Here is a 20,606-nt window from a genome sequence, read left to right as displayed (position 1 = left end):
ATGGACTGGGGCAATTGCAACAATAGATAGAGGCCAAGCAGAGAATGGATCCAAGAGCAGCCCTGAGGAGGACTTGGGGTGTTGGTGCATGAGAAACTTGAAGGTCTCCATGATGTGGACTTGAGCACTTCTGCTCTGGAGCCAGGCTGGGGCTGTTCACCTGGAGAAAGTTCCAGGGAGACCTCAGAGACCCTTCAAGGTGTACCAGGACAAGGGGGAATTGCTTCTCAATGCCAGAGGGGAGTGTTAGATGGGATAATGGGAAGGAATTCCTGGCTGGGAGGGTGGTGAGGCCCGGGCACAGGTTACCCAGAGAAGCTGTGGCTGCCCCTGGATTCCTGGAAGTGTCCAAGGCCAGGTTGGACAGGGCTTGGGAGCAGCCTGGGCTAGTGGGAAGTGTCCCTGCCCATGGCAGGGGTTGCAGTGGATGGACTTTAAGGTCCCTTCCAACCCAAGCCATTCTGTGAGTTTGTGATACATTCACAGTGTTCAGGAGGCCTCCTGAAGTATAGTTCAGGGTTTTGATGACTTTCAGAGGTACAGTGAGCTGGCAGCTGCAGTACTTGGAAACCAGCAGTGGGTTGTGGTTGTTTTTTTTTTTCCCAAAAAGATCTGGATGAAACCTGCTTTAGAAATGGAAAGGTCAGTCTCAAATGTTGAGAAGTAAATTCAAAAACAAAGACTCCAGATGTTTCTCTAATAGGGACATCAACTGCTCACAAACAATTTGCAAAAAGGAAATGTCTGTTGACATGGAATTTTAAAAAATATTCAGAGAAGATTCCAGTAGAGCTTAATCTTGTTTTGTTGTATTGTGCTAGTTCTGCTTCTGGCTTTTTTATTCTAATTAATTGGTGACAGTGGTTAAATTAGCCACTCAATAATTAAACTTGGATAAGAACAAAATATGGTGAAAGTTGCATCCTGTCCAGTGTTATTGTAGGGATAGTGCACAGTAATGCTTTTGGGATAAGGGTACTGGGAGCTTCTGCTGCAGTGCATTAGGAAAACGTGTGATCTTCTTAGAAAATGATTTTGCTGCTGTTTTTCAAAGTTTTCCAGTGAGGTGTCTCTTTGTCACCTGAAGTTGCATTTGTGTTTTTTAACAATTAGACCACTAAAGCTGCTTTTCTGTAGCTCTTTTGCATAGAATCATTGAATAGTTAAGTTGGAAAAGCCCTCTAAGATCAACTCCAGCCGTTCTCCCTGCACTGCCAAGGCCACCACTAAGTCACGTCCCCAAGTCTCACATCCATGTGGCTTTTAAATCCCTCTAGGGACAGGGACTTCACCTGTGCCTTGGGCAGCCTGTTCCAGGGATGGACAACCCTTTCAGTGAAGAAATTTTTCCAAATATCCAAGCTCAACCTCCTTTGGTGTAACTTGAGGCCATTTCCTCTCCTGCTGTCCCTGTTCTGTGGGAGCAGAGCCTGACCCCCCATGGCTGTCCGCTCCTGTCAGGGAGTTGTGCAGAGCCACAAGGTTCCCCCTGAACCTCCTTTTCTTCAGGCTGAGCCCCTTTCCAGCTCCTTCAGCTGCTCCTCGGCCTCCAGCCCCTTCCCACACAGCTCTTTCCTGGATACGCTCCAGGTCCTTATGTCTGTCTTGTCCATCTGGACAAAATGCTCAGGGCACTGCTGGAGTAGCTGATCACTTCCAGCATGAAAAACAGTGTCTGGAACACACCACCACTGCTGATGGACAAACAGACCCCACCATCCCTTCAGTGTATAGATCCAGCAAGACTCCTGCTGTGCTTGTCAAATCCTCTTCCTCAAGCCTGAATCCTTCCAGGGAGATGCTCCATGGAGCAGCTCTGGACCCCTCAGCTTACCCACAGCTTCTGTCTCTGGAGTGTGTGACAGCCCTGTGAATCAGCTGGCACAAGGCACAGCCAAAATGTGTTCCATTTAAGAGCCCTTAAGAGTTTCTACCCTGAGTCAAGTGGAGTGTTCTGATAAATGCTATTGTCTTCAGGGATTTTTGGAGTCTGTAGATCAGCAGACCTCTTCAGGATTAGGGAATAAATAATTTAAAAAAACTAAACCTTGTCATTCCTTGGACAATTTTATTCTAGGCCAGTGTCAGTTAATAGAGAAATTTAATGTGTGTGTTTTGATGTCTATTTCTAGTTTCCAAGCAGCAACTTTCTACTTGGAAGGCTAATTTATTGAAATTCAGCGCAGGAGGACAGTTTTAAGTGTAGGAAAGACTTCTTCTGGTGTAAATTGATAGTCAGGGGATTTTGAAATAGGATCAAAATGCTGAGGGATGTTGATGCCTCTGGAGATCAGATAAATGAGACTAAAGCAGTGTTATAGTTGGCATATTTTGTGTGTCTCTGGTATTCCTGTACGTTGTCTTAGCATTTCCTAGAGACAAGAGATGGGGGGAATCTCCCTTCAAACGATGTCATTGCACTGATTGGTACCTTCTGTGAGATGCTTCTTGGAAAATACATTGACTCATCCTCATTCTAGCTTCTTCAGAGGAAAACCCTGCTCACAAATCAGCTGTGTGAAGGATGTGGAAATTGTGTAAATGGGTTAGGTTTAGGTGACACTGTGTTTCTCTAAAAAGTTGTTGAAGTGTTTCCTTACCAAAGGTAGTAGTGAAGGTCCTGTCATGGTTTAACTGCTTGAGAGGATAAATCTTTGCTCACAATGAAGACAAGTGTAGGTCAACAAGTGCCTCCTGTTCAGTAGGTTCAAAATGATGTAGAAAATGGGTATATTGTGAGGTGACAGTTTGCTGTGAACACCAACTGCTTTTCCAGGATGCTGAAAGTAAAAGCTGACAAGTGTAGAAAGATCTCCTAATGGTGAGAGCCAGGGGGAATTTCAGCTGCTATTGTATTTCCAGTTAAATTTTCTCCAGTCTCTGCATGCATTTCTTTGCATTTGTTGATGTGGATGAATTTACCCAAAGCTTTCAGTGTCATATTACCACAGAAGCATTTTTTGTGGGAGTTTTTGACACCTCTGACTGTTTTTTTGGGTGTGATGGAGCAGTACATGAGCTTAGCAATGTAAAGCTTTTACCCTATGCTGTTTGAAGTGCAGGAATTGAACTAGTCTCAAATATTGACTTCTTCCCACAGATGGTGATACAGTTTGGAAGACACTTCAAGTGACTTGAGGGGCTTTTTGTTGCAAATATTGCGATGTTTACGGACTTGAGATCTAATACAGTGAATGTGCCACGTCCTACTGCTGAGCAGTTCCAGTGGTACAGATGCTCAGTTATATGAGATGCCTGGTGCCACAAAAGCACATAGGGAGAAGGCAGCTGTCCCTGAAAGAAACTTGGATACTGCAGACGTACCTCGGAGCCAACTTCCTAAATAGTGCAAATGCCTACAAAAGTAGGGACAAAGACGGCAGATGCTGGAGTGAACCAAATGAAAAGTATCCTAGGCTGATCCTAAATATCACAGGCTAATGGTTTATTTTCCTCCCTATTTAGTAGCATAATGATTTTAAAATGTTCTAAGCCAGCATTCTTTCACCATAATGTTAGAGAGAGACTTTAACATATGTCTGACTGACATCCCCAGTGATTTCCACTTAGGCAGCCTAAGGCAAAAAGACCCTGTTAAGGGAGTAGCACCTCAGCTTTTTAAAATAATTTATTTTTAAATAAACATTTTGGAAAAGGTTTTCTGCTTTTCAAGCTAACTTGTGTGCTAATACTACCTTGTGTGCCTCAAGAGTTCTGTCCTCTTAAGCCCGGTTTATTTGTCTTTTTTTAACTTTGACATTTTTTTAAGGAAAAGATCATCCATATTTGAAAACAGCTTCGGGTCTCAAGTTGTTCAGCTCCCTCACTAGGTGCCTGTTTCTTGCTTCCAGAATGAAAAAAAACCCAGACAACCAGCCAAACTTCAGTTATTCCTCGTACCAGATGTTTGAATGTGTGGAGGTCCCTTTCCCCCACACGCTGCTGTTCAAGTCAGTCTCGTGGAAAAAGGCGCATTAAATAAATGCCTTGTGCCCGATGTTCTGGAGGCTGCACAACTCTGGCAGCCCTGGAGCTTGTGCGTGCCAGTCTTCAGGTTATGTTGAATTTCCAAGTCATCATAAAGCTTTCAGTTGCAAAGTAAAACTACTTTCGGTCCTTGAAGTAATGCATCAGGCGGAGTTGATTTGTGGCGTTTATGTTCCGATAAAAATCACCACTTCAACTGCAGCTTATGATGAGTTTAATGCTCTGATCTCTGGTCTGGAATGGAACTTTATTTTACTTACATGGCTTTATTAGGACATTATTGCATCATCCTAATGCATTTTGCGATTCCCTGTAAATTGTAGATGAGGCAGTGTAGAGTCATTCTTGGGTGGCTGTGGATGCATCCTAGGGGATTACAGGATTTTCAGGTAAAGATTTAGTGAAGAGGTTGATGTTGGTACAAGGAATTCTGATTTACATCCTTTTGGCTTTTAAAGACGCAGAAATATTCACCTGAGCATAAATGAGCCTGCAGGAATACCAGGACCCCAGCATTTCACACTGAAGATATTAAAAGAAAAGGATTTTAAAGAAATAGGAGAATATGTAGAGGTGGAAGGAAAAAGTACTCTTTTGCCAGGGAGTGAAAATAGCTTCACACACCAGTTAACTTTGCCTTGGGAGTAGAGTAATTTCTTATTTCAGCTACACTGAGAGACTTGTTACATTAATGTTGCATTAACATTCCTCAATCTCTACAAATACAGAAATCCCTGAAGAAATATCAGTTATCCCAAGGTGGTAACATAGGGGAAGCAGTCTCAAGTGGTATCGCAGACAAATCTGTAGCTAAATTGTCTGGATAATTACATGCTTGAAAATGTAGTAAGTTTTTGTGGACCTTGCTACTGAGGTATTTCAGCAGCTGGGTTTTGGAGGTAATTGAGAATTGAGCTTTCTGGAGCGTCTCAAGAGAACTTACTGGCACAATGGCTGGTGCAATGATGTGTTGAATTCATACCTACCTGAAAGAGCTTAGTATGTTCAATAGGACTTAATCCATGAATTTTCTGGGCCATGCATGTGATGGAGACGTTACTGATACTGGGCTCTAGGAAATTAAGCAGCCGCTTTTACAGCTTGCTAACACCTTCAGGTGCAAACTGCTCTTTTGTCACCTGTTCAAAACTGTCTTCACTTTCTCAGAAACATCTGAGAGCCTGTGACTGTCAAAGGATTTAGACTTAGAATTTCACGTTTGTCTGTCACTGGCATCTCAAGGACAGTTAATTACAAAAAAAATCAACTTCTGAAAGTGTAGCCTTGCTACAGCCTTTGTGGCTGAACAGTTTATAAGCAACCAGTTAAATTTTTTCGGCTTTCTGGTCTGCAAGTGGGGCTGTAGCTCAGCTGAGTAGTTTGTGTCTATGGAAAAATCTCTCTTGGCTGGACCTTCGCTGACCATTGTTACTGGTAATGAGAGGACAGCGTGAACTTGTGATGCATGCAAAAATGACCTCATTCAACATCCTGCAATTGTTAATGGGGTTACTTAAATTCGGCACACGAGGGATGTTGTCCTGAGGGCCCATCTCAGAGCTGGTGAAAGCTCTGGTTCTCTGGTGGGTTGTTCGTTACATTTCACCAGTGTTGCTGAAAGCAAGGCTGAGCAGTGGATGTGGAACAAGCTGACAATTTACTTGGTAAAATTTAAGAAGTTACAATTTTTTTCACATTTCACCAGTGTGAGCAGCGCTTTGTTTGCAGGTGAATTGTGCCTTTTGTTAGAAATAGCAAAGAATTGATGTCCTTTTGCTGCAAGGTCACTCTGTACTGGGGTATTCCTTCAGTACTTCTCTTTTTTGCATTTGTCAGCTGAATCACAAAGGTTGGATGTCTTTTATTTTTGACTGTAAACTAGAGCCTGCACAAGACCTTCATACACATTCCTACAACCTCCTTCACATAAATTAAAGAATCACAGTGGTTTGGGTTGGAAGGGACCTTAAAGATCAACCCTTTACACCCCCTGCCATGCACTGGGACACCTTCTGCTATCCCAGGTTGCTCCAAGCCCCATCCAACCTGGCCTTGGGCCCTTCCAGGGATGGGACAGCCACAGCTTCTCTGGGCACCCCTTGCCAGGGCCTCCTCACCCTCCTGAGCAGAGAATTTCCTTCTAACAGCCGATCTAAATATCTCTTCTTCCAGTTTAAAAGTGTTCCACCTTGTCCTATCACTATCTGCCTGTGTAAAAGTCCCACTTCATCTTTTTTATAACCTCATTTTAAATAGTGAGCGGCTACAAATTATTTCCCACTATTTGAATGCTTGAAGATGTGGAAGCTTTTTCCCCTTTCTACTGTCCACTGGCTTGTAAGATGTCTTGTTTTACTGCAGCATGATATCCATGGTGTTATGCATTGCTGGAAGGCTTTGATGATACCTTGGTGTGAGAGCAGAGCGCTCAGGAGATCCAGGAATGTGTCTCCTCCACTGGCAGTTCCTCTGGCATTGGCTGCCAAAGCTGTTTCTGCACTGTAGGAAAACTCAGCAGCACAGCTGTCAAAGCACGATGTTGATGCTTTCGAAAGTTCAGCTGAGAGGACACACTTGGTCTTTACAGGTGCCTTGATCAGAGCGCATCAGAAAACAGAAAAACATGTATTAATTAATTCCTTTATGAAAATACTCTTAAATTAGTTATTTCTGCAAGCAGGCTGGCAGAGAGGCTAATAAATAATAATTTCATGAGAATAGAACATTATCTTTTTTTGTAACTATGCTCATATGCTGCACCCAGTCTGTGCTGTGGTAAACCTGTGCTGATCCCTGAAGGATAGAGCAGAGACTTGGAGTCAAGTTCATGTCAGACTGGAAGGGTTGGGCTGTCAAGGGTCATCAAATCCAGCCCGCCACTGTCATAAGGAGCGTGTCGTATGATCTCTGAGCCTGATCATTTGACTTATAAGCTCATTGAACCGTCTGTCAAAAATAGAACATCAGGCCATTTATTTTTTTAATTCTAATTTAAGCAGGGAAAGTCTCTTCGTGGCAGGCTCAGCTCAAGGCCACGCAGCATCAACAGTGGGAAATTAGGACTGTTCCAAATGTGAGCGTGCTTTTAGGAAGGGGAAAAGGAACGCTTCATCCTGTTTAATTTTGTTGTTTTCCCACCTTGAAGAGATGTACACACAAAACTGTGTGCTAAAAGCTGCCTCTGTCTTTAATCTGCTCCATCATGTCTGAGTCAGATGCCCAGAAAGGACTTTGCTGGTAAATCTATCCCGTGGCATCGCTGTAGGAGGGCACTGGTAAGCAGATTAGCCATAGCTCAAATTCTGTGTCAACTGCCTGACTGAGGGTGCCTTCCAGGTCTTGGCTGTGCCTGGACTTATTAATAGTTAATTATAACTTTTTAATATCCAAACCTAATATTTATCATAAGACATTTAACTTTCTTGTATGAAAAATTGTGTAAATTCATGGCTTCCCAGTACTGGTCCTGAGGAGTTTTCAGCATCATGACTCTTAGATAGATGCTGGTCAATTTCTTAGGGTAAAATATTTATTGGCAGAATATATTTAATTTATATGTAACAGTTTTTTAGAGAAGCTGTGGCTGCCCTGTCCCTGGAAGTGTCCAAGACCAGGCTGCATGGGGCTTGGAGCAGCCTGGGACAGTGGAAGGCAGGGAAGTGGGACTGGATGAGTTTTAAGGTCCCTTCCAACCCAAAACGTTCTATGACTAATGAACTTGCATGTTCTCAGAAATATTCTTTATAACTGGTAAAGCAGCCTTAAAATTAAGTTGGAATATCAGTTACTTTTATAAATACTAGCAAGAATCATGGAATGTTAAAGGTTGGAAGGGACCTAGCAATCATCTAGTCCCAAACCCCTGCCATGGGCAGGGACACCTTCCATTAGACCCAAATGCTCTGAGCTCCATCCAGCCTGGCCTTTGAACACTTCCAGGGATTATTTGCAGAGTAATTTTAAAAATGGAGTATACATTGAGTATCCAAAATATGTTTTTTGGAGCTAAACTCCCATCTTATAGTCCTAGAAATATTCAGTCATTTGCTCTGTCTACCCTGTGTGGCATGCAAAGGTTTTTAATTCTAGTGCTGGAACTGTCAGGTGTTTGGCATCAAATGACACGGGTGGCACTGATTTCTGCCATCATACAGAGTAGGAAGTTGGGATGTGCTGTTTGAGGGAGAGTCTTTCATGCTGAAGAAACCCTTACTGAGGGCTCTGAGCCTCTGCCATGTGCCTGTGTTGGGCTGCTCCTGTTGTGTGACTGAATGTGCAGGACCCTCCCTCTGGTGGTCTGGTGTTCCTTGCATATGATGGGTGATTTTGTGGGTGATAGGAACGATACATCAGCCCCCAGCTCCTTCTGTTCTGTGTTGAGGGACCGTACAAATCCTCCATGCAACCATAAAATAAAAGGAATAGATAAATGATTATGTTTCCTGGCACCTTTAGGTTATGATAAACTTAAAATGCCTTCTGTAACTTGTATGGGATGAAAGTGATTTATTTTGTTGTATGGCTGCAGTTGTTTCTCTTACTGAATTTAGTGCTCATCTAGAGCAAAGCAAATCTTTGCTGGAGCTCAGATTAAACATTTTGGGAGCGCATTAGCTGTAAACTGGCATTGATAAAGCACTAACAAGCTCTAATCTTAAAGCACATGGACTTGAATTAATGCCAGGAATAATATGCATTTCCTTTCATTTTCAAGTTTGTGGATAACTTTCCCCTTTTTTTGGGGAGGGTGGTAGGGGGTGGAGGAGGAAATGAATTGCAATCCGAAACTGGGAAATGAGAGCAATTAATCTCTGCAGTTGTGTGCAGGCAGGAGGGACTATTTGTTGTCTGACAGGCCACTCTCAGGACTGGAAACAAAGTAGGTTGTTTGTGTCTTTTTATGTCCTCGTCCTAGTTTGCTTTAGGACAAGAGCATTTACCTCATGACGCTTATTTTTGAACTTCATACTGGAGGCAGTGTTCACATTCCACTCAGTCTTTTACAGGACCAAGAAGGGAGAATTAGTCAGCTGTTCTTTGTTTTTATTTCCCTGACTCTTGAAAAAGATCCAGGCTTGCTCCTGAGGTTTTTCATCTGGATTGGTCTGAATAAAACAGATTTTTCTTGCAACTGAAACCCCTTTATTTGCAAAAGGTTATGATAACCAGAAGAAGCCAAGCTCCCCCAGTTTTTGTTTGGGATGGGCAGTGGAACCGGCTTCCTGTGGTCATGTTCACATTAAAGGAGGTTCATAGGACATTTATTTAAAATCAAAAAAGTGAAAGCTGTCATGTTTGTGCCTTAGTGTAGCATGCCAGGATGCTGTTGCTAAGATGATGCCTGCTGATTCTGGCATAAATAGTGATTTGAGCAGGCCCTGCCCTAAGGAGTTGAGTCCCAATCCTTTCTCCCTCGTATAGGAACAAATCAATTATTCTAAGGAGGCGGTGTTGTCTCTCGGTGCTGTTGTGTTGCTTTTTGAAAACGTTTTGTAAGTTAGTCCTTAAGTGGGATAATTGCTTTCAGCATTTGCAAGTTAAATGAAGAAAGCTCTAATTAGATTTTATAAAGTGGCTTAGCATGTTGAGAAGGCTTTTCATAAAGTATACTGTGTATTCACTTGGCGTTGCACAATTGAATTTCGTGTAGCACTGACGAAACCTAAAAATCCTATTTGGCCCTGGGTGCTTAAAGGATTGAAAGCCTGCCTTAAGTGCTCCTGGCCATACAGCCTCTCTTCCTTTCCCCACCATCCCACCCTGACCGGGGCGTTTATCTGTGTTGTAGAGACTGGAGGAGTTGCGTCAACACCAACCTGTTTGAGGAAGAGCCTTGGAGCTGGGCATAAAGCTTGGTGTTTTGTATCGCTTCCAAACAGGACCCTGCACATGCTGTTTAATCTGTTTTAGCTGTTTACTGTGCTGTGCTGATTGTCTGGTGGGGCTGGGTGGCACAGAGCCACTTTGTTCAGGTCAGTCCTGGCTCTGTGCGGGCACTTACTGAGTCCCACACAAACCCAACAGTGCTTGTGCTTAGCAGTTTTTGGTATTGTTTGGTGTCCTGTAGGTTAGAAATGTGATATGCTAATGCTTTCCTCTTGCCATCACAGCCTTGGCAGCAGCTGAGGCACTGGCCAAGGCAGCCTGACACACTGCTTGCCATCTGAATAAGGACTTAGTCCAGTCACAAGCCCCTTTCACGTGTGGTTTCTGCAGTGTGTGTGCCAGGAGCTTTCTGATGAGAATTGGAAGGAGTCCCCAGAGCCAGTGTTGTTCAGGTCATTTGGGTGCTGTTGCTGGATGTGACTTTGAGAGTCTTATGGAAGATAGGCTCTGTCTGAGAAGTGGCACCTCTACTGCCTCAGTCAGTCAGGTGATGAAGCTTCATCTGCAAAAATGTGGATTCCACGTGTAACAGCTTAGAAAAAAACAGATCTAAAGTACTTAATTATAAAATCACAGAATTGTTTGGTTGGGATGGACCTTGAAGACCCTCTTGTCTCACCCCCCTGCCATGGACAAGGGCACCTTCCACTAAGCCAGCTTGCTGAGAGCCCCATCCAGCCTGGCCTTGGACACTTCCAGAGATGAAGAGTTTTGCATGGATTTGTTATGAGTTCAGATGATCACAGAAACAATTTGTCAAAACTGTGACTTGGTGATAAGGTCTGAATTGGAAGAAGGGCATAGAGATCTCTAGTAAGACCCTCTCAGCCTGGGACATTAATTAATGGATCATGACCAGCCTACATCCTGGCAGAGGGACAAAAGGTTGTTCTTTTGCCCTCTAGCCATGCTTGATCTTCAACCTTCAACACTGGGTTAGAGAGTCATCTCTGTCATGGTCGGTTTTTCTCACTCATTGCTTTTAAAGGGTCAGATTCTTTGAACACTTGTGGAATCAACAAACTTTCTCATTTGAATTTACTGGATTGCTGTGTCCATGACAAGTTGTGGCACTGTGTTTTTTGTGTGAACAACAGGCTGCTGTTGTAACCACATGGAGCACACGGCTTTGGATGAACGTTCGCAGCCACCCACGGGCACTTGATTCATCACATGTGCCTCAAAGCGTTTTACTCTTTTGTAGTGTCTTTGTAAATGGATTTCATGTCCCTCTTTGAAGTACTTATGAACTGCAAGGGCTGCCATGGTCAAGCTGAACTCAGAGGTGAACACAGATTTAGACATTTCCCCTTTTCTTCCTTAAATGTCAAACCAGTGTGTATCACTGTTAATGGAGTTACTCATTTTGGTAAACATATAGGCTAAGGAAGAAACTTTGGCAGGTTCCTTGTGATCGTGTGAGTGGTGTGCAGGCAGAACTCCAGTTTTTTTTGAGAACAGATTTCAAATTGGATGAAGTTTCCTGTATTACAAGAGATAGTTCATGCTATGGCAGGCTCTGCAGTTTGATGGAGCTGAAGTTTTGGAGTGAACTTGAGGTGATGAAGATTCTGTCTCTGTAGAAATGAAATGTTAACCTTAACTGCTCTTTAAGAAAGCAGATATTACTGTGTGAGATGTGGCCAGGACGTAGCTAAAGAAAAAAGGCATTTTTCCTGAATTCTTTTCTTATTTTAAAATAGTCTTGGGAAATCTGTATGTTGCCTGTTTAGTGTAGCAAGTGTGTTGTTGGTGCCAGTGCCTTGAAATGGGTATTGAGTTGTGAAGTGTCTCAGCCTTGTATCTGTGCTCAGACAAATTTTGGTTGATTATGTAGCTTTTCGTGACAAGGCAGATCTGGAAATTGCCAAATAGATTTACTCCTGAAAGTGCTAAAGACATTATGTGAACAAATTTGGGAAGATTAAATTTAGTCCACCACATAGAGGTGAGAGATTGAGGGGATGATTCTTAAATTGTCCAATTCCATTAGAAAGATGCAGTGACCTGCCAGAGGAGAGGGTCAGGAAGCACAGGTGAGTCCTCACATCTCACCTACAAGGGGGCTGTGCCAAGGCAAATAGGTGCTCATTGGTAGGGGACTGGTGCCATATCCCTCAGTGTCCCAGCTCCATGGCTTGGGGTGGACTTTGCACACTGGAGTGATTTATTTGTCAGCCAGGGGCTGCCTTTGTGAGAGCACAGATTGGTGCTTCTCCTGCAAAGGAACTCCCCCATGTGTTTGGAACAGGGTCCTCTGCAAGGTACTGGTTTTGTATTTTTCAAGGAACAAAATAAATTGTGTTGTTGCCTTCTGTGTCATCTTCCTTCATGTGACCAAAGGCAATCAATGAATTTTTTCTGCATTTCAGGATTTTATGCTAATGTTTCACTGCTATCAGTACTTTTTTTTTTATTTTTCAGAAAATAAAATTATCTTAATTACCCTGAAGTAACTAATCCTCAAAGCTGTAATCATTGCCGACATAATGCTTCATATTTACAAAATACAAACAATTCAGTTCACCTCTTCATGTGGTCTTTTGAGTTACTCTAAGCAGTTTCCTGGAACCATTGCTTAATCAAGAAATTGAATTCTGTAACATGAATAGTAAAGGCTTTTGACAACAAAGATGTAATGCTTCCTTTCTTTTTTTATTCAATTTAGTGACGTGCATTCCATTAGTGTTTTTTAAAATTCCACTTTAAATTTCAGTAGAATTTAAGTGAAAGGGTACAATTATGAAGATTTTTTTATAAGGCAATACTTGGTAGCACACAAAGCAACTGTTTATTATTAAACTGTGATTATTTGGTATGATATTCTACTCCTTAAGTCTTCAATAACAATTTTAAAGATTTGCTATATCCTTGCCTACTTGCCTGTTACTTACTTTTGAATGTTTTTTAATGGATTTTTTGGTATAGAATCCCAGAATGGTTTGGGTTGGATGGGACCTTAAAGATCATCCCATTCCAGCACCCTGCCATGGGCAGGGACACCTTCCACTATCCCAGGGTTGCTCCAGGCCCTGTCCAGCCTGGCCTTGGACACTTCCAGGGATCCAGGGGCAGCCACAGCTTCTGTGGGCACCCTGTGCCAGGGCTCAGCACCCTCACAGGGAAGAATTTCTTCCCCATATCTAATTTAAATCTGTGCTCTGTCAGTGGGATGTCATTTTCTGTGTCCTGTCACCCAGCTGTGACTACAAAATAAACTACAGTATTGATCTACACTCTTGATGTTTTTCTTTTGTCTGATATTTTGGACATAAGACTTTGCAGACTGTGTTTTCTAGTGTTTTGGTGTACCAGAACATCACTCTCATGCTTAAAGAAAAAGTGTATGAAATGTATCTCATCTTAAAATGAGATTTGGGAAGCCAAAAGGAAACTGCCCAGATGACTGCAGTCATCATTGTAATGTCATTAAATAAATTACTCCATGATTTAATTTGAGCACTCCTGGATGGCTTAAGCCCATAATAATTTGACATGGGGCACTCTCTGAGTTTCTCTTGAAGATCATAACTCAGGGCAGTTTTGTTTACCGTGGGAAACTTTCTTTCAGATGGAGGCTGGGAGGGCCATATCTATTTGTGAAGGACAGGGAGTGCTTTTGTTACCTTCCCAGAGCCATTACAGGATATGATTGCTTGGGGGAGTGTCTGCTTATGATCTGTTAGAAAACAGCCTATTAATAAAACAGAGGCTCTTGTAATAGAGCACTTCTTAATCTTCTTCCTGTGTAGTTATTTATAGGTTGTGACATCTTAATTTGCCTCTCATGTGCATCGACTTCTGTTATTTTAAAAGATCAAGTAGTTTTCACACGCCTCTGAGAATCACTTCTGGGAGAAACTGTCTGTTTTCTAAGGAATCTGACAAAAAAGGTTCCAATCATAAGTTTGTTGTGACAAGTGCATTAAGGTTTTTGCTGGTGTCTTTCTAAAGGACAGAAGTTATGGGATGTGCTCTTGTAGTTATTTCTATATTAATCCCGTTTTCGATTTCAAGCAGATTTTCCTAAATTCCCCAAGGATTTCTAGTTGCTGCTAATACTTACTTTCCCTTAGCGACCTACCTGGAGCAATATTAAATCCACTATTCTCTTCATTTTTGTGGTCTTTTGCTTTCTCAGAGTGGTCCCAGTGCCAGGTCCTGTCACAAGATGTGCATTGACATCCAGCGACGGCAGATCTACACCCTGGGGCGGTACCTGGATTCCTCCGTGAGGAACAGCAAGTCCCTGAAAAGTGATTTCTACCGCTACGACATCGACACCAACACCTGGATGTTGCTGAGCGAGGACACCGCAGCAGATGGAGGCCCCAAGCTGGTGTTTGATCATCAGGTCAGCCACACTCATCCTCCTCCTGCAAATTCTCTGTGTTTAAAAGTCAGTTTTGATTGTAGTCTCTGTGATTTCGAGGTGCTGTACCAGGTAACAGAGCAGGGATGAAGAGGGCATGATCTGCACTCAGTTAAATCCTAATAGCATTGCTGCTCAATGCCACTGGCTGCTGGTTCTCCAATCAAACCGAGTCAGAAGAATCATAAGAACCTTTGCAAAGAAATGCATTTTATTAAGACACATTTTATTAAAGCTCAAAGCACAGTTCATCTGGTTTTAATCAGTCTCCTTGAGCTGGGTTTGCAGATCTGCCTTGCCTGGAGGGCCTTGGGGAGCAACTTGCAAAGCTGTGTGTGGTACCTTTGGAAGAATACTCCAAGCAAGCTTCTGGAATGAGACCAACACAGGAGCAGGATTCTTTCCAAATTGGTTACCTTTAAAAATTGTAGAATGTGCTTTCTTTGGAGAGCTTGAAACACTTTAGAGGAATGGCTGCTAATCCTTTAAAAAGTCACATCTCTCCATGTGTTCAAATTGAAAACAACTTTACTTACGTTGTGTTCAGTGGCTTTTGGTTACTTGAAAAAGGTATTTTGTTCTCAATTGATTTTCTTTTTATGAAGCATCGCCAAGAAACAGCACATCAGGACTAATTTTTAAAGCAGCCCAAGATCAGCTTTTATTGGTACTGGCTGTTTTGTAACCAAAGCTGTTGTTTGCCAGCACAATGTGCCTTTCTGCTGACACCGAAAATTAAAGATATGCCATGTCTGCAGAACAAAAGCCAATCAGTCTTTCGGTTCTATTAATAACCAATGCCAGTCTCCCAGGTGTTGGGAAAGAGGCACAAGGAAATTGTCAGCTGGCAAGGCTACTCTGGGTACCTTGCTTGCCTCTTGAAATGATTCCTTTTTTCCAAGTTCTGTCTCAGGGAAGAAGGGCCTCACTGACTTCTGTCAGTCTGCAGCTCTTCCTCTTCTCTCCCCCAGCACCTCCCTTAGGTTTTTATTTAACCTTCAGAAATGCACTGCCCTAGAAGTGTTTTGTGTAGGCTTTGCTGAGTAGCATCTCTATCTTACTGTAATCTTGTCTGTTTGTTGATTTGCTTTTTTTTCACCCTCTCTGGTATTTTGTAACCCTCTGCTTTGCACTTTGTCTGAAAACATCACCTGGAGTCAGGGGGTTTGGTTTGATTTGTGCTGCAGTGCTTCTCATGTGTGCCATAACCTCAGTTTAGGTTTGGAGATTAAACATATTTCTGCTGCACTCCCGTGAGGAATCATTGGCCAGGTTATGCCCCCACTCTGTGTTCCAGTAATGGGGGTAGCAGTAAATGTATGCTGGGGATGGAATCTCAGTGACAAATCACAGGCTGATTTTTGCATCAGTTCATTGGTGGGTGGTGAATTAGCAGTGATTTTGAATTTCTCCCTTGCACAGCCATTGCCAGAGGTGATACTGTATTAACTCTGGCTATGGGGATGTAGCTTGAAAAGATCCCCATGGATTTTTTTCTTTGGAATCTATGGAGAAGAACCCTGTGAATCCTCATGAAAAACCCTCAAGTACTTTTCCCAGTGGGTTTTTTAGGTGATGAAGGGTACATTTATTCTATTCTTTTGCATATTAAATGGCATATAGAAATTCAACTTGTGTTTTAAATTTCTTTTATGAGATTAAGACCTGACAACCATGAAGATGTGTGTCTTTTTCTGTTTGTTGGAGGCTCAGGAGCTGGGCAGAGCACTGTCTCAGCTTAGTGGAGGCTGTCGTGCTTGTAGGAGAGGGGTGTTCAATGTTAGATATCAGAGTGTTCAGGTCTTAGCTTGCTGGCTTAAACCTGCTTCCCTGCTTCTTGCAGATGTGCATGGATTCTGAAAAACACATGATTTACACATTTGGAGGCCGAATTCTGACCTGCAATGGCAGCGTGGACGACAGCAGAGCCAGTGAGCCCCAGTTCAGTGGCTTGTTTGCTTTTGACTGCCAGTGCCAGACGTGGAAACTTCTGAGGGAGGATTCCTGCAACGCCGGACCCGAGGATATCCAGTCCCGGATAGGACACTGCATGTTGTTCCATTCTGTAAGTATCCACACCCTGCTTTGATTTATGATGGCTGACTTTAATGAGAACATCTGGTTTTGTTTTTTCTTGCAAATTTTGTGCTCTTTAATCTCCTTAGTGATGTGTTGTCTCAGTTAATTCAATGTTTGCTGACATTTTGATGCTGCTTTGGTAAATGCAGGAGGTGCTAATTCAAGTTTTGGAACTTTCATTTCATGGAGCTTTTCCAGCTGAATAAAATTTCAAGTAAAAATCAAGGTGAATTTAAGAGTTGGTCTTAATGAAATAATAGTAAATAGACCCAAAGACTGGTTCATTTTGACCTAAAAATTAATTCTTTTTAAGTTAGTAGAGCAATTTAGAAGCTTCTGGTCTGGTAGATATTCTGTGTTGTTACTGGAATGGGATTTAATGGGTATATATTGAATTGCACAGGCCTCAGAGCCTTTGGTGCTGGAGCATCCAGCTGCTCTTTGTTGTCCTGGGCAGCTGCAAACAGCTGTAAACAGCTGGGATTATGAGCACTCCATCCAGAGCCTCATGGAGAAGCAGAAAGGTGGGGGTGAGGTGTATATAGCATTTTACTTTATGTTGGGTATTAGAAGCCACCTTCCATTGCCTTTCCAGTTGTGTTCATCAACCACATGTGTATTTAAGAGAACTAAAGAGAATTAAAATTAATGTTGCGACATTTAAATATTTACCGATACCATAAACTCAAAACCCACCAATTTGAAGAAATTGCTGATTTTATTTCTCCTACCCTTTCAAGTGAAAGATTAGAATTTTTGCAGTGAATACTGGGCTTTCTGAGCTTTCCATTCTATTTTTGTTTTAATGGTTCTTTAAAATCTGGTGGAAAAGCATATTGCCACACAAAATTCTGCATGAGGTCTTGAGGATCTTTCAAGTAGGTGTCTGTGATAAATGGAAGAATACAGGTTTCTGTAAGCACAGGTCATGGAAGTTTAAGTCCTTTTCTGTTTTCTCAACCATTTGAAAGAAAAATAATCTGCCTCTTACGGACTTTCCACTTGGCAGACTTGAAAGAAGCAATAAACCTGTTATTCTTGGCTTGCTCCTTGCCATTTGCCTTTACTGAATTTATTAGTATGCTGGTACCTGTATTTCTCCTATAATCTGTCTTTTGTTCCTGTTGTGTTTTTAACTGTGATTTTATGATGGATTTTGGAGATGGGGCCTTTTAATTCTTTAATAATAAACTTGAAAGATGAGCTGCTGCTTTAATGTTCTAAAGTTAAAGCTGGGTGAGGCAGGGCTGCATCAGTTACCTGTGCACAATTATGTTAAACTTAGTAGAGACATCTCTGTTCCTCTTTGATTCATTAATGGCTGCCCCTGGATCCCTGGAAGTGTTCCAGGCCAGGTTGGATGGAACTCAGAGCAACCTGGGATAGTGGAAGGGGATAGGAACTGGATGGGCTTTAATGTCCCTTCCAACCCAAACTACTTAAGATTCTATGATAAATATTTCTGTTAATGATCACAGTTGATCAACATACTGTCTTGAACTTGTAAAGACTTTTTCTCTCCCTCATTCCAGAAAAATCGCTGCTTATATGTATTTGGTGGCCAGAGATCAAAGACTTACTTGAACGACTTCTTCAGTTATGATGTGGACAGTGACCACGTGGACATTATCTCAGATGGCACGAAGAAAGATTCAGGGATGGGTAAGAGGATAACTACATAATAATTTCATCATTTTTCATTTCTTTGGTACAAATGAGAAATACACCATGAAATACTGTGAAAGGGGAAATGTGTGGGTGAAAGGCCTGGTTCAACCTGTGGGATCAGGTTGGCATCTTTAACTAACCCTCCATACCCAGGTAAACTCCACACTAAACAGATTAATCTTATACCAGCTCTTCTGTCCCTTCTGTCATCTGACACTCTCCATCTTGAGCACAATACAAATAATTGATGCATGAAACCACAAGGCACCTCAAAAGAAAAAGAACGAATAGCAAAATAAGAGCTAAGAATACTTCTTCTGGAAACTCTGCCAAAGATGAAAAAAAAAGCTGAAAAAAAGCCTTCAAACCTGGAAAGGAGAAAGTAAATTCTTATTTTTCTGATTTTCACCAAGTGAAAATTACCGTGAGATAATCTGCACAAAGGCAGGTAGGGTGCTCAGAGGTAGAGAATTGGAGTAGAGGGACAGAAGTTATTTGACCAGAAAGATGAGACCAAGCTGTTGTCCTGTTATATTTGTAATAAATATCAGAAAGGAGCAAAAAAAATGGAAGAGGAGGGAGAGGGCTTCAGTTCTGTGTAATTCAGAGCACTAGAGCTACATATCCTGTGTGTAGTTCTATATGACAGAAGTCTTTAAAAACACCCAGAAGGCCTGTGACACAACCATAAAGAACTGATTTCATGCCTTTTCTCCTTAAATGACAGAGAAAAATGTTCCTTTCTTCCTGAAAAACATTTCTGCATGTATAAGCACATCAATTTCCTGTTAAAATACCCTGCTCTTCATCCAACAAGTCAGAATTTAAAATTTGAGTTGCACTGTGTACCACTATGGGACAGAAGTTACAAGAATTTCTCAGGTTTTGTATATTCAGTCCTAATCTCTCCTTCCAGTTACTAAAAACCTCAGGAAGGTAATTAATCTTGAATTTAGGCTGCCCTCCTCCTCTTGATCAGGCTTAGCTTTTAGCAAGTAATTTTGCTAAATTTTTGAAGTGAATTATTGGTGGTGATGAGTTATTGTTTGCTCATTAATTTAGTTCTGCCAATAAGAGGGAAAAGTACCCAAGCTCTAATTCTCTGGAGTCATTTATTTACTCAGGTGCTTCCAAGAAAGAACCAGCTCATACTGTTGACAGTCTCCTTTATTCAGGTGTGCATTGCCTGATGCTGCTCTGCACACACCCACGTTCCCTTTGTTGTCCTTAGAGCTTTTAAAGAATTGATTTTTTTTTTTTTCCTCCAGGAAATTAGTAACATTCTGCCATTTTGATCTTTTCAAAGATCATGTCTTCATAGCCAGAAGCTTGAAAACATGTGGCTTTAAGCTGACACCTTTGTCTACTTTAGATTTAAAGGTACTGAGTTTGTCAGGACACTGAGCTCTGCTTTTCATACATGAACTGCAATGTTCAGTGAAGTAAATGAGAAATTAAGTAAATTTTTAGCCCTTCTCTCCATTCCCACGGGCCCTGAAGTGATGAATAGAGGAAATTTTTTTTATTTTTTTTTTTAATAAGAAAATGACTCACTGGAAATAATTCACAAGTAGATTTTTTTGGTTTACTGTTCTCCTGTGTGTGGAAAGTAAACAAACAGATTTGAACGTTTCCATTGCTTTTGAAAGAAAATGCTGGGATAATTTGCATTTTAACAGGAAGAGAACAAAATGCTTATTACATTCAGACAGCAAATGTTGACAGCACTGTTTTCACCCCAAAAAAGCAAGTCTTTATTGTGCTCTTGTTAGGTAGTGATACACCATTTTGATCTGTCTGAACAAAGTGATTGCCTGCCTGGTCGCTTGAAGTTTTAAGCTGCTCAGTGTGATGAGTCAAGTTGAGGATGCCTGACCTAAATGTTCCTATAAAGTCCCATGATTACATTTTGTTCCTGGCTCGCATGTGGCATTCAGTTCTATTCTTAGTTGAGCTATTTTGATTTTTACCCTTTCTAAAAGAACTTAATTGTGCATTTGTTTAAATATCTTGTGGAGTAGGGAGATTTTTTTTAAAAAGTAGTGAAGTGGATAATAAGGATTATCAGTAACACAGAGTTGTTGCACTGCTTTAAAACCATGGTAATGATATGTTGGTTTTGCTGCTCTCATCTTCTGAGATATTTGTGCTGTTCAGCGTTTCTTTGCTTTTGTTTTTGCCTCTGATGTTGATCCTATGACCGACTCCTTGGATGGCTGATGTGTTTGGGAATGATGGGTGATAAGTATCACTTAAATTTTCTTAACTTGAAGTAAAAGACATAATTTTAGCAAATTTAGACATGCAACTGTGGTGATGTGTTGGATGTGAAGAAGGACAACAGAGGTGCAAATTAGAGGAATTTTAGTTCTATTGAACAGAGTTTGTATTTGGAGGAGAGGCAGAAATGTTTATGTTGATGGACACACTTCTAGAGCAGTTTTATATTTTAATTGCTTTAAAAAAGCACATAAACAACACTCAAGCAACAAACCGACCCCCCAAGCAGACAAAAATAGTGTGTATCTGAAGCATACAGGTGGTCTGGAGATGCCACCAGTCCCAGGTGTCCCCAAGGGCTGGACTTGGAGCTTTCCTGAGTCCCTTAGTGCAC

General features: G+C 41.7%; 1 protein-coding gene across 1 annotated transcript in view; it reads left to right on the top strand.

The window, feature by feature from the left end:
• LOC131592175 (muskelin) overlaps positions 1 to 20,606 on the top strand; it is a 93,190-nt gene that overhangs the window by 51,563 nt on the left and 21,021 nt on the right. The window contains exons 10-12 of the mRNA XM_058863502.1: positions 14,015 to 14,227; positions 16,089 to 16,310; positions 17,857 to 17,986. Coding sequence (XP_058719485.1) covers positions 14,015 to 14,227; positions 16,089 to 16,310; positions 17,857 to 17,986 — 565 coding nt within the window. The remainder of the gene's footprint in view (positions 1 to 14,014; positions 14,228 to 16,088; positions 16,311 to 17,856; positions 17,987 to 20,606) is intronic.

The sequence above is a fragment of the Poecile atricapillus genome, chromosome W (assembly GCF_030490865.1).
Source record: "Poecile atricapillus isolate bPoeAtr1 chromosome W, bPoeAtr1.hap1, whole genome shotgun sequence".
In the NCBI taxonomy this organism is placed as follows: domain Eukaryota; kingdom Metazoa; phylum Chordata; class Aves; order Passeriformes; family Paridae; genus Poecile; species Poecile atricapillus.
The sequence above is the reverse complement of the archived record's forward strand: the minus strand, read 5'-3'. Positions and strand labels throughout refer to the sequence as shown.